The sequence below is a fragment of the Xiphophorus maculatus genome, chromosome 10 (genome assembly GCF_002775205.1).
Source record: "Xiphophorus maculatus strain JP 163 A chromosome 10, X_maculatus-5.0-male, whole genome shotgun sequence".
Lineage (NCBI taxonomy): Eukaryota > Metazoa > Chordata > Actinopteri > Cyprinodontiformes > Poeciliidae > Xiphophorus > Xiphophorus maculatus.
This window is the reverse complement of record NC_036452.1, coordinates 17,384,419-17,398,239: the sequence shown is the minus strand read 5'-3', so window position 1 is coordinate 17,398,239 and position 13,821 is coordinate 17,384,419. Positions and strand designations below refer to the sequence as shown.

The 13,821-nt window shown below is 40.4% G+C and overlaps 1 protein-coding gene across 5 annotated transcripts in view; it reads left to right on the top strand.

The window, feature by feature from the left end:
• LOC102230563 (serine-rich coiled-coil domain-containing protein 2-like) overlaps window positions 1-11,294 on the top strand; it is a 30,919-nt gene extending 19,625 nt beyond the window's left edge. For 2 of the 5 annotated variants that reach the window (XM_023340766.1, XM_023340767.1), the window contains exons 7-14: window positions 1,062-1,152; window positions 1,309-1,387; window positions 2,772-2,828; window positions 2,937-3,051; window positions 3,369-3,452; window positions 3,536-3,622; window positions 3,790-3,930; window positions 9,957-11,294. In XM_023340766.1, the coding sequence (XP_023196534.1) occupies window positions 1,062-1,152; window positions 1,309-1,387; window positions 2,772-2,828; window positions 2,937-3,051; window positions 3,369-3,452; window positions 3,536-3,622; window positions 3,790-3,930; window positions 9,957-10,373 (1,071 nt within the window). In that variant the 3' untranslated portion in view covers window positions 10,374-11,294. Of the gene's footprint in view, window positions 1-1,061; window positions 1,153-1,308; window positions 1,388-2,771; window positions 2,829-2,936; window positions 3,052-3,368; window positions 3,453-3,535; window positions 3,623-3,789; window positions 3,931-4,529; window positions 4,636-5,752; window positions 5,793-9,956 lie in introns of all 5 variants that reach the window. The other 3 variants (XM_023340769.1, XM_023340770.1, XM_023340768.1) reach the window with 3 other exon arrangements.
• The last annotated feature ends 2,527 nt before the right edge of the window (window positions 11,295-13,821 follow it).

Genomic DNA, 13,821 nt, shown 5'->3' with positions numbered 1-13,821 from the left:
AGATAAGCTGAAGGAGGATCAGCAGGCTTAGGTCCGGGCTCCGACCTTCAGTTCAGTTCAGACCCAGTGAGTGATGCTGAAGGGCTGTTAATGAGCCTGCTGTCTCAGTGTGTCCTCTGTGTTAATGAGCTGTGGCTCGCTCAGCGCTTGATCCTAACGAGCATCAGGCCGTTAACGGTCTGAGGACTTTAACGAGCTCTCAGCTGAAGTCTGAAGTCTGTCTCCTGTTTGAATTTACACCTGTGTTTGTAGTGGAGTGTCTGTCGTCACCACCAGGGGTCAGTGTTGCTCTTTGGGGTTGTTCTCTTCCAATTCCAAGTGTGGGTGAGAAAAAGAGAAAACTGAGTCTGAAAAACTGTTTGAATTTCAAGACTTTGTTGGTAAGTTCATTTTCAGAAGATAAAATTTAGAATTTTGCACAAAACAGATGGCTTATTAAAATGATTTACATGATTTCTAATCGTATGATGTCTTCGAAATGTGGTTTTTGTCCAACTCTCTTCTCGTTTTGGGTTGCAAGTCACTGATTGAACTCGGATGTATTCACAACTAATTCAAAATCAAAAAAGCACAACTGTACTATCTTTAAACTTGACCTGAAGTTCCCAAACTAACTCCAGTTTAGATGGCACAAAGGCATTAAAGAAGCATCAAAAAAAGGAAGGGATCAAACTTTACAGATTAAGATTTAGAATAATTATCTGTATGGTAATAAATTCTGGATTTTTCTAATCATAATTATCCAAATAAATCCTTTTGAAATTCCACACTTTTCTGGAAAATGATGTCAACATCAGAAAGAAAGAAAAAAACAAGAATTTGTCATGGAACCATTAAAACTCTGACAGAGAATACAGCTGAGGTGATTTGCTTCATAAAAAAAATCATCTTTAGTGTAAATTTTAATGTCACAAATATCCGATAGACTGTAGCTGGAATGGACTCAAAAAATGTCCAACATCAGTTTTCCTTGTTTTTCTTTTCCATATGCGATTCTATAACTTGATGTTTAATGCTTTCAATCTATCCAGACATTTCCCTAAAGATGTATTTTTCCACAGGATCTCTTAAACAACCTGGACTCTTGTGATCTGGCTGACGATGACCTCATGCTGGACGTAGATTTCCCAGAGGACTCCTCGCTGCATAGCGGTGTGTTTATGTAGATAATGTAGAGTCCGATAAAGAAATATGTTTGCTGCTGCTCTCTCTGAGGAAGAGAATCCTCATGAGGATGTATAAGGATGGTTGGTGTTACTTCCTGCTTTGCATCTGCTAAAAATGACCTTAAGAAACTGACCCTCGCAGATGGAGAGGGGCTGTCCAGTATGGCTCAGTGGAGAAGAAGACAGCTCTGTTGGGGAACGCAGGACAACGACGTTGAGAGGTGAGAAGACAACTGGTTTATCTAAGGCTGTTTATGGTTAAATCAAACCATCTTACGATTTCTAGCATATGATAGAGCTACAGTAGTAGTGCATTCAGGAAAAATGATCCCTTAATGAGTTTTCCTCCCACTGGCAGATGTCTCTCTATAGCTGCGAATTGCAAAAATAAATTTTCTTAATTGAATCAAGTCCAATTTGGAGGAAAAAACATGTTTTTCCGTAAGACGTTTTTGTGCTAGGATGAAGTAGTTTTCCAACTTAATTTCACAAAACAGCAGTGGAAAACCTTTTTTCTTGCATCATACAAGTCATGTGACCAACCACCTGGATGTTGTAATGGTGAAAAAGGTGAAGTCGACGACAGGAAGCGGTAGGAGGACGATGGTATTAAATGACTTATCGCATGAACAAACGTATTCAAGTGTGATTTTAATTCCGTTATTAAATGAAACCAATTGCTAAATTGTGGTGGGGTTTTTTTCCAACATTAGCAGAATATCGACAATGTCATTCATTTTGCACACGTATGAAATGAAAACGCAGCTAATGTCACCTTGACTGAAATTGATGGTGGGAGCTGGGCTTAGAGGGGCAGCAGCCCAGGGCTCCAATTTTTTTGGGGCAGCAAAAGCTTTTTATTTTTTTTTTAAGTGAATGGATGTTTTGAAATCATTTAATTTTGTGTAAAACTTGTGGTTGTTGTATTATTTTAGGATTTTCATGAGTATAAACTATATTCTGGTAAAACTAGTTCTTTGTAAAGAACATTACTAATTATTGGCAAAAGGAAGTATTAAACTTACAATGCATCATTTCATATCTGCTGATGTGAAGGGCTACCTATTAACGTACTGTAATTTACATTAGTAAATTAATTGTTTCTTAGTTTACTGGGCACCAAAACAGGCTCCAGCCCAGGGCCCCACATCCTTCTACATCCGGCCGTGGGTGGGAGGATGAGGGAAGGTGTTTTCAGTTGAGGCAGAAACATGGCCGAACTTTCTGGAAGATGTGGAGATTTGACCTCTTTTTTTCTGTGGGGGAAAAAAGAGGAAAATCTTACAGCGCACAGCTTGATGAGGTGAACTCTGCTCATGTTTAAATATTCTCAGTATGTGAAGGCTGCTTGAGCTTTCAGCACATCGACACCACTGGTTAGACTCGAGGCCAATTTCCACCTTTGGAGCACTTTCAGAGCCGTATAAACACCACTTCAGATGTTTAAGGCTTCTGCAGACCTTGACGATGAGTTAAGAAGTCGATGTGGGTGGATTTTTAAACCGGATTTAAACCGGAAAAGGCTGGGAATCTTAACTTTTTTTGTATGTTATTTATGTTTTTGTACTTCTTTAACTCTGAATCTGTTATATGGTCGGTCCGCAGTGATATCCAGTGCTTCAAACTCTCTCAGGACCCTGAAACAAAGGAGGATAAGATCAGGTAGCGTGACCTGCTCTACCAGTCTTTCTTTCCTCCATCCTCTTAAAAATCACAGTTTCCCTTTATATTTTCTGCCTGCTTCTGTAAACGTTGGTTAAAACTCTGCAGGTCGGCCTGCTGCTCTCCGGCTCCTCAGACTCTGGGCCTGGATGTGGAGGAACTCGCTGAGGACTGCTCCGCAGTCCGGTCACAGCTGGAGTTCCTGCAGAGGTTGCTGCTGCAGGTGAGAGGGAACGCTCTTCCTCACCAACAGTTTGTCTAAAGAGACGTTACGCTTAGAAGTCTGCAGCAAACATCAGATTGTCTATTGTTCATTGTTTATTTTCCAAGTATGGATAAAAAAAACCCTTTACCTTTAGCTGCTGGAGCCTTGATAACAGGCTCCAGCAGAAATGGAGAGTTTATATATTAAATATATATTAAATAAAAAAATATTGAATGATTCTAGACATCCATAAGCCTAATCTTGTTTCTAATTTAGCCATGTTTTTATGCACGTAATATGTTTATTTCCACTCTTTTTTTTCTTTCTTTGTTTAGGAGGAGGATTTGGACGACGACACTCTGACCACAGACACTCTTAGTCCAGAAACAAACGACTTGTCTCACAGTTCAGACTCGCAGGTCAGCAAGTTCAGCCTTGTTAGTTTTCTGTGTTAGCCTACATTTCCCATAACCCCTCAGCTCAACATTCTGCCTGCCTGTAGGTGGAGGCGCTCCTGCAGGAGGTGCAGCAGCTCCGGGAGGAACTGAGGAGCCGAGACCGGACCATCGCACAACTAACCATGCAACTGGTGAGTTTGATGCTGCTGCAGCTTCAGTTTGCTCAGTTTTGCTCAGTAGTTTAGGTTAAAGTTAGTAAAAAAAAAAAAGGGATGAAGTCTAAAATAACCCAACCTGCACAGCTTTAGACATTAATAAGTATTAAATATTTTTGTCGTCGTCTTGTGTACGACTGAAGACTGTGTGTGTGCAGACTGTTCCCACACTGACCACCAGGTGTCGCTGTCAGGAGGTGTCTGAAAGGATGGAGCAGCAAACGCAGACAAGTGTGACAAAAAGCGAGTGTGTGGCCTCGCAGACACCGTGGAGAGAACACACTGTGAGAACACACACATGCACACACTTGAGCATTTTCCTTATGAATGAAATCAAGGCTGAACCACAAACAGAACCTACAATGATGTTTGTTGTTAGTCCAGGACAGAAAAATCCAGAAAATAGAATGGAATAATCTGACCTAATCACTATTAGTTTGAAGGTTCACACAGGAAACATCTTTAAATCTCTTCTGTGGGTTAAAAAGTTTGTATTGCATCTTCCTTGGAAAGACTTTATATTTTCAGAAATCTTGCTTTTTTTATTTATTTTTTTTTCAGAAATGTTCTTGCCCTTGGTTGCGCCATCTCAGACTCTCTGATTCATAAATTTCTGATTGTATTCCTTTCTTTTTCTTTTTCTTTTTTACAAACTGTGCAGGCAGAAAGCGTCTCTCACTTTCATTACCTGCGGCTATTTTTACTCCACATTCTTTTTTACTCCTCGATTGACTTATTGGCTTTAAATACTTTTATTTAAGGGGGAAACTCTCTGAGAGGGCTACCTTCTTTCCCCCCCCGTCCCTCGTCTCCCTTGTCGTCTTTTCTCCATATGGAGTATCAGCATCTTCTCCGTCTCTCTTTGTCCCCGTCTCCGTCTCAGGCGTTTCCTCCTGTCCCTTTCCTCTCTCCACCCTGGCAGTATCAGCGCTCCAGGCCTTTCAGGGGGAGGCCCAAGCCAAGCATCCCATCCCACCTCGCTAGAAAGAGTGAGTCACAAAACTGTCAGACTCCTTCACCAGACGTTCACAAATTAGCCTTTTATGTTTTAAAATGTACAGGAAATTTTGAAAAACTAGTCATGAATGCAACAGTTTTGACAGAAATCTACTGAATCTACTTGGAAGAAGTTCTTGGTATCACTTTCAAACCTTTGAAGCTCTTGTCTGAGCAGGAGGCAGTTCAGGTTTGCCTGAACCGATTCATTGATGTTCTAGGATTAATCTGCTCCACCGGCTCCCCGTCTAAATCATCTGTTCGAAACACATTTTCCCCAAATCAAAGAGAGTCTCCTAACTCACCCATTGGGATATTTATTAGCAAGCCTGACTGCAAACTGACCTCAGATATGAGTTTAACTTAAGTTTACTGAAATTCAGCTTTCTTCATGCTTTCCGTCCAGATTTCCTTCCAAGCAGCCAGGTCTTCTGTTCCCTCCTGATCAATAGTTCTCCAAGGCTTTTTGAAGGTATTTCAAAGTACGTCTGCACATTTTGCTCCTCAATAATCCAACGCGACTAAACGAGTCTGTTTGGGGGTTACATTCCCAAACAGACAAGCGTGTCTTCTAAGCAAAGTAAATCTTGTCAAGACCCAAGAGAGGTGGGTCAACGTTTGGGTTTTCACCTAACGCTTCTTTTGAAATCCCCTCGTTGGAGCTAAGATCCTTCTTTTTCTGTCTGTTATCTTTGACAATTTGCAGAGATTTGACAAGAGAAGTAGGATTCAGTTTTGACCTCTGTGACATTCGGCTCAAAACAATTTCTCTGAAAATTCGATTTACACCAAATTGTCCATGTCAACACAACCCCAACTCATTAAGTGCCAGAATGAGTTATACTTCAGAAATAGAAGGGCTTAACAAACAAAGAAAATACTCTTCTGAAAATGGACAGATCCTGGACTGAGAGTGAATGAAAAATGAAAGTGTAGAGAAACTGAAAGACCTTCAGAAATTCTAGAGGATTGTTGGTCCTGACCTCTTTAACAAAGAAAATCTTCCTTGTACTTTAAACTGCAGTAAAATCTGACTATTTTTAGCCTTTTTCACCTCTAACTGTTCCTCCTCCTGTCCTCTCTGTGTCTCTTCTCCATGCCTTCGCTCAGGAGTGGAAAATCTTGTGCTTTACTTCAGTGACAAAGCGTGGTACGGTAGCAACTTTCCTTTGTCTTACAGTCAAACCTTCTCTGTCTCCTCATTTCCAGTTTTCTCCCCTCCATTTCCCCATGGTGATTCCCACAAAGCACGCTGTCTGTGAGGACTATGTAATCTGAACTGGTGCTGTAAATCATAACTGAAGAAAGTTGAAGTCACACTGAACTGATTTAGTCTTTGATGGTAACATATAGATTAACGTTCGTTGATAATACTGCCACCTGGAGGCCAGTTGCTCAGCAGCTGAAGATTGTGGAAATTGTATTTGTGTCTACACATCCTTTAAAAGTCTTAAATTTATGTGTCTAAAATTAAAGCCTTAAATTTATTAAGAAAATGTAAGTTGGCCTTGTATACGGTTTGTTGTGGTGGGACTATTTAATGTAGTTTTTTTTTTTTTCTTAGTTGTAAGCAAACGTCTTCATTGCTTTGCAGTTGAGGTTCCTGGTAACTAGCTGCTATTATTAGCGAGCTAGCTTCCTAGCTTTTCTGACTGCATCATGGGATCAAAGCTGAGTTCACAGGTTTTGCTGTGCTTGATTGTAATACACAATTTTTCAACCATCCAATATATTTATAGTTGTTTTCTGTATTGAATTTCAAAAGGTCTTAAAAGGACTTATAGGACTTTTAGCTGCAGAGAACACATGGTTGTCTCTCTGCAGATGATTGCTTCGCATCAGACAAAACCCTTAAGTCCTCTCAAGCCGCTGTGCAGATTAACGTAAATATTGTGGGCATTTCAGCTGTTTCTCAGAAAGCTTTGAGTTTTTGTTTCAAAGCGTTTCTGAGAAGGCAATCATGTCGACCCCTTGAGCCGATCGAAGCATTAACAACATAGAAAGTGGTTAAGGCGGTCTTATCCACCTCTGTAAAGTAATATTGCAACAGTTTGGAAACCCCAAACCTTCTCAACAAATCCAACTCCGGCACTCACACGCTATCTGTTCTCAGATAACCCAGCCTCTATCATTTGAATTTTAATACCAGTTTTTCTCTTTTCTGACTTGAACAAATCCATTGCCCCATTATTCCAAGCTCAGACTGAGGAGTAGGGATGCATTTTTTTGGGATCGATCTTGAAGGATGGTCCTCAAGAGGATGAATTCTTTTCCAGTGGAAGTTTAGCAACAATGGAACAAACTTTAGTCTTGTCCATGTCAAGATAAAAACAAGCTGTCAGGATGTTCCCGTTTCCTGTCCATCCGTCAAAGTCCAAAAAGGCACCAATCAATGAAATTACACTCCAAGTATGAGAGCGAAGAATTCACACAGTCAGGACAAATGGTCTCATTACAACAAGACTATGGATCTTTCCGCTTTGCCTATCTAAGGGGGCATTGACCAGCCCTCTATTCCTGGATTTGAGTATCTCTGCCCTGCAGCTCGTCTTGTCAGTGGTCCCAAGTTAACCTGAGTATGTAAACACTCCAGTGAGTTCCAGGTCTGCTCTCCTGTGTTTGGGACCACTCTTCTATTGGCGATCCGGTTTCAACTAAGATTCAGCTGACGTACGAATGTCCTCACGTTTGGTTCTAGAATGGAAAACTGATGAGTTCCTGGTCTACTCTAATGAAGCATTACAAGCTAATATGAGAGATTCCAGAATTATTGTTTCATCCAGACATAACTTGGCAATTCTAAGTGGTGCAGTCATACCCACTTTTGGAAAGAAGACGCTTTATCCTTCAACTCTTCCAATAACTCTTCCTTTTCTAACTGTCCTGTCATGAACTTCAACATTTAACATGCTGACTGAGGTATGTCGAGTCTGAGATGGAGTTTGTGAGCTTTTGTCTTTTCTCTGAGATTTAAGTTATTGAATTTCTCACCATTGTAAGGTAAAAATAAGCACCTTATCTTTCCAAGATGCATTTTATTTACAGTAAAACTTTGTCTGTCTCGGTTGGTCTCTTATTTGTCCTGCGTCATTGTTGACTAAGGAACCCCGGAGCATTACATGCAGTAATTGCCCAATAATCAGCATTATTCACTTCATTTGTGAGTGCCCTGTGTTTCTCCTAATCTGCGTGCGAGCCATAATTCTGCAGAACTCCATTACAGTCCTAATAATTTCCAGGGAAATTGAGGAGTTTGACAGCTGCTCGTTGCCTGCAGCTCAGCTCGACAAGCTCGTGTTTTCCCATTATTGTCACGATTCTAATTGTTGACTTTAGTGATGATGCGATGTGGCGAGACGTTATAGCCCTGATGGGCCTCAAGGGGGCTCATAAGAGGGCATAAGAGGGCAGCTTGGGTGGATCAGCACTTTATGTTAGTGTCTCATCAGAACACTCAAAGGGTCGGCAGCAGAAAGAGAAGAGAAAAAATAGGAGGGTACTCTTCATTTGTCATCACCATTCTCTGCTAAGGTATCTCGTCATTTCTGTGAATTTTCTTGTGATTTTGATTTTACATTCCGTCCTTTTTATTCACTCCGGCTGCTTATGCATGTTTTATGAGGATGGATTGAAACGTCTCAGTCGGAAATGCGGATACCAACAGGCTGCAGTTCCTTTTCTAGCCACCAGATGTCGGTGTTTACCAGTTAAAGTTTAGTTTCTTGCCCTGAACTGTCCAGGTGTTTTTTTCCAGCACATTGTCTAAACTGTGTTTCTCCAAAATATGTTTTTATAACTACTTTAGACTGAAATTACATAACTGAAAACCACAGTTTTCTCTAATTTTCCACTATAAGTTCTGGAAAAGTCTGGAATCTGAATTTTTTTCCAAACTATTGATAGGTATAGACAAAGAAAAATACTTAGAATAATTATTTGTCTGTCTAAATGTGCATTCCTTAAACAAATTTAAACATTAAAGGGCAAAAAGCTGGAAATTTAATCAGCTTTTTCTTTGTTTTCCAATTTTTAGATAAACAGTTTGAGCATGAGGATTCACTGACAGCAATCAATCATGAATAAATTACAGTGTGAAAGTAAAGATGAATTTCTTACAGTAAAGTGACTAAAGTAGAGGACACACATCACTAGTTAAGCAAGATATTATGGTTGGACGATATGCCTGAAAACTGTGTCGCCACATAAGAATTTCATATCAGTCTATTGATAATTATTGATTAGCTTTTGGATTAAAACTTCTGAAATACTGCCAGTCTGATAGTGTGACCTTTCTTCTTTTAGTCACTTCATGCTGTTTTTAAAAAATTATTATTATTATATTTAAGCTGTTATGAGGCACAGTGGCAAAACCTGAAACTGCTGCTGCGCAAGTTGCTCAACAAATTGTTGTTAGGTAACCAAAGAGCGAGAGAGTGAGTTGATGCTCGCCGTGAGAGGCTGAGCAGATAAAGTTTTTCCTCTGCCTACATCTCCCAGAATGCTGTGAGGCTCTGGATCGGAGTTCAGCGAATTCTATATGTTGAACCTTTTATCAGACTGTTGATATCAATCATGTTTCCATTATTTTATATATTGTTATTGATTTATTGGCCAGCCCTATAAGATATGTAAACGACGCACAAACATACAGAAAATAGGTAAAGTTAGTTTGATAATTCAGTTGCAGCAGTTTAAAACTTTTTGTTACTATCATCAGTTAAAGCTGTGCTCAGTTCGGTAAAAACACTTCAGGTAAAAACGGCTTCTTTAAGTTCTGAGTTCTCCGAAAAATGACATCATCACGCACGAATGCGATCATTTTAAACAGCATTTTGTAAACCATTTTCGTGACAGCCTGACACAAGTCCCCTCGCTCCAGACAAGAAACACTTCCAAGTCATTTGCTTTTCTACTCAGTAACCACAGAGAAAGCTGCCATGAGCTGTGAGAGGAAAAGTAATCAGCAACTATAACAGCAAGCAAGCAAAACCAACAAGTAAATTTAAATAACGGTGTAACGTCGTAATCAAGTCATACACACAGACCCACACACACCAACAGATGAAAGCAAACACCCGGATGAATCGAAGCGGTTTGACTCTCGGATCAAAGTGTGGATGTGTGAAACGATTGTCCATCTGACAGAACAGCTCCCTTGATAAATGATGTAACAAAGAGCTGGAGGTTTATGTTGGTTCAGAACCCAGTCCAGAACCGAGCTTTAATGTTCGTTGAGAATCAGAGCCACGTGTGTGTCCATTAGCTGATGAAGACCTAAAATAATTTTTTTTTTTCTTTGTTTGTTTGTTTTCAGTCACAGGTATTTCACTCCTCCCATCAGGAAGACCAGGAACCACTGACAAACCAAGCACCACCTTCAGGTAACCCCGCCCACGCTGAAATGCTCCCTGACGGTCTCCCCCCATCTTTTAAACCAATCGCCGCCACCTGCACAACCCCAACAAGAACGACGGACGATGGAAACCCACAGAGGAAGCCGGGGAGGGAGGAAGAAGACACGGAAAGGAGAGGGACCGGTTCCAGACCCCTAATGCCTCTGCACCCTTCCAAGCTCCGCCTCTTCCTGTCTCATGCTGCCAACGGCTCCGCGCCGGCATCCCCCAAGGCGAGGCCGTCGAGGCAGCTGTTGGATCGTGTCAACTCTCCGGGGCTGAAGGCGAAAGCCTTCGGCTCCGGATCGTCGCGTCTCCCCAAACCAAAGAGCTACTGAGGCGGCGGGCGATCAAACACGCCGACTTACTGTATCCGTCCTGAATCCTCATATTACTTAATGTTGGTATTCTGAACTCAGATTAAACAAAAAAGCACTACATTAGGAAGACTGATACCACCTGGATCTCGGAAGACATAACCGATAAAAAAACATGGATTTGTGCCTTTGATTTGGAAGACGCCGTCTCACAGCGGATCGCTGGAACCGGATGTCATTTAACGTCTAACCTGAGATGTTTCACATGCTGCTGCTGCTGCTTACATTTTAATCTTTATTGGTCCTCTGATGAGTTTCAGACTGACTGCGCCCAGCCTCTGTGAGAGGAAAAGTGTTCGCGTTAATTTAAATGAAGTCTCCGACGTGAAACCCGGCCTTCTTTGCATTCCATCGAACACTGGATGCAAAACAAAATATCTAATATCTTCAGTTCACCTTCAACCACACACCCTCTCTCCTTTTTTAACCGCTGGTCCAATTGTTTCTCCCTTCCCACAACCACCGAAGAGACAGAACCCTTCGTCCTTCTATCATCTCTTCTTTCAGACAACCTTGAAAGAAGAGGAAACTTTTTCTTCTGAAGCTTTTGAGCCTCAAACTTTCTTCTTCTTGGTTAAATCCCCAGCTTCTCACAGGAAAAGCTTCCTTCCTAAAGGAAGAGTTTGGATTTGTCTAGCTGTTGCTTCCAGTAAAACCTTCTTCCAGACTATCCGGTTTAGCTGCACTGCAAAAACACAAAATCTTAGCAAGTCTTTTTTTTATTCGTCTTGTTTCTAGTGCAAATCTCTTAGCTAAGTTTAATTTCAAGTGTATTACCTTAAAAGTAACTTTTAAGAACTTCTTTTTAAGTCTATACTTAATATTGATGGAAAAATACTACTTCCATTGGCAGATCTTTAAACTTAAAAATGAGTGAAAAATTTTTCCAATAGAACTAGTTTGTTTTTTTTAATTGATATCAAAGAAGTCTTGACTTAAAACAAGCTGCTATCTTTCTGAATTTACTTGTATGTCAGTTTTATCTTATTTTAGTCGAGCTAAGATATTTGCAATAGAAACTGGACTAAAATACTTGATGACATTTAATGATTTTTGCAGTGTGGAGTTTGTTTTTTCCCTTTCGCTTTAGAACGCCACTCTGATCTTTTTCTCTCTCGCACTATGGCCGTACTGTGACGTTTCTCTTAAAGTGTTTGCTCTCAATCCTTCTCCAAGCTCTGAACTGAAGGATCTAAACCCTTACAGGAGTTATTTTATGGTTAACATTCAGCAGAGGAGCTTGCCATTTGTTTCACCATCTTATTTATTTCTTTTTTTTTTTGTTCCTCAAACGAATCCTGACATTTGAGCTTCGCTTTTGCCGTCTGAAACGGCTTTCAGCCAGAATGTCACGTTTCCACGGTGCCGATCTGAAACCGGGACACGTTCCCAGAACCGTTCCTAACATTTTGCTAAATCGAGGAGTTATGCACTCGCCTGGATTCCTTAAGGAAGTTTGAACCCAGTGACATTTTCGCTCCGCCGACGCCTCAAACCCACCAGTAAGATCCCGTGTCATCTGTATCGGCAACTATCTGTCAGCTCTGCCTGCTTTCACATTAAACAGCGCTGGAATAAAATATGCAACACCGTTAGGGGAAAAAACAACAACAACAAAAAAAAAAAACAGAAACGGACGCAGAAATATGCAAACTGGCTTTGCTTCAATGCAACGACTTTAAGTCACAGATGCTGATGAATTTTTAGAAAAGTGATGACTTTTTATTATATACGAATAAAAAACGATGGATGATTCCATCGTTTAGCTTAAGGCTTTAATGAGAGAAAGAAAACTTTCTGGGATCACAAACTCCTTAAATCTGACGCTTTACATTTTCTGTGAAATTTTTTTTTGCTTTAATCAAATACTTTATTTCTTCTTTGTTTTGGCTTAGACCTTTTATACATCCAGCTCACCAGAGAAAATACAAGTTTTTAATGTTTTCGCTGTTTTCCCTTTCTCCCCCCTTTTATAAATACAGTAAAAGTTGATAAAGAGTACGGTAAGCTTTCCTCTAAAGAATCTGAAATCAGTGTAGGACAATTCTGTCTGTTGTGAAATAATTGATCCTGATGCCAAAAAATAGCATTAATTATTTTTATCTAAATTATTCCAGTTGTCACAGCCCAGATTTCCTAACAATAAACAAATGCAATAGCCATTGCATCCGTGGAATAAAGTAATAAATGCAAAATAATTCGGTTCCGTTTTAGATTTTCAAGCGCAAGTGAGAATCTTCAACTTGGATTCCTAATTTCAGCATCATTTATTAACCATATTAAAATTGCATTTAGACATATTAAAGTTGCACTTAGACTTTAACCGAAAGAGACAAAAGTCTCTTCAAGTTAATTTAGCTACGCAAATCTAGTACCGACTGTAGCGCAGCTGTTTTCAAAGACGGATGTCGCAAAGCCAAAAATATTTTTAATTTTTAAATGCGTGATTTAAAAATTCAAACAAAATTCAGTCCGCATAAAGAGCGATCGAACGTTTGGATCTCATCCGGTCCAACTTTGTGTACGTTTTTATTGTGTTATGTTTAAGTCAACTTCAGTCTGAATCTGCATCTCTGCGTTTTAGCATCAACATCCACATTGAAACCACCTTCATTGTACATGTGAGCCTGTTTTCAGAGCAGGAAGCGTTAAATAAAACAAAAAGCTGACACGTTTTGTCATATTTCATCAAACCGAGATGAAACATGAGGGGGACAGGAAGTCTACCGACGTAGATCCAGTTGTGCATTTTTTCTTTTCCTCTCGTCGTTTTGTTTCCAGGCTAAACATAGATGTTTATGACAGAGCGCTCACCCGCCTCGTGACTCTCTGACCGCCTCTCTAGTTCTCCTCCCTCCCTCGCACCTCGCCTGCTGTATAATTTTATTTATTCTTCCTTTTTAGCACCAGCCGTTAGCCCAGTAGTGGAACGGCAGCTTCTGCCCAGGTGTAGCCATTAAAGCTTGTTGCCATGGCAGCGCAGATCTGCAGCAGCGTCCGTGTGGAATCGCAGCACATCCTCGTGTTTCTTTTGTTGTTCCCTGTTAAATTAATCATCACACACACGTTAAAACCCACGGGTGGTTGGGCGGGTTGTTTTTTTTTGTTTGTTTGTTTTTTCCCCCCCCAAATTTCATCTTCCACTGGTTTGGAAAAACACATCAAAGTTTTTCATTTCCAAAATGTTTTGTCTGATTTAATTGTTCTTTTTTTCCCCTTGAAAGTGCTACGGAAAACAAAGAAATTCTTGTTAAAAGTTTCTACATTTCATTCAGCTTTCCGGGTGTTCAGGCTCCACCTGCGCCCTTCTGACCTTGGTGCGCTTTGTCGTTAAAGCGTTGGAAGGTTCGGACATGCGGCTGCTGCTAATGAGTTCTTATCTGAAGCTCAGAGAGCACAGGCAGGATTT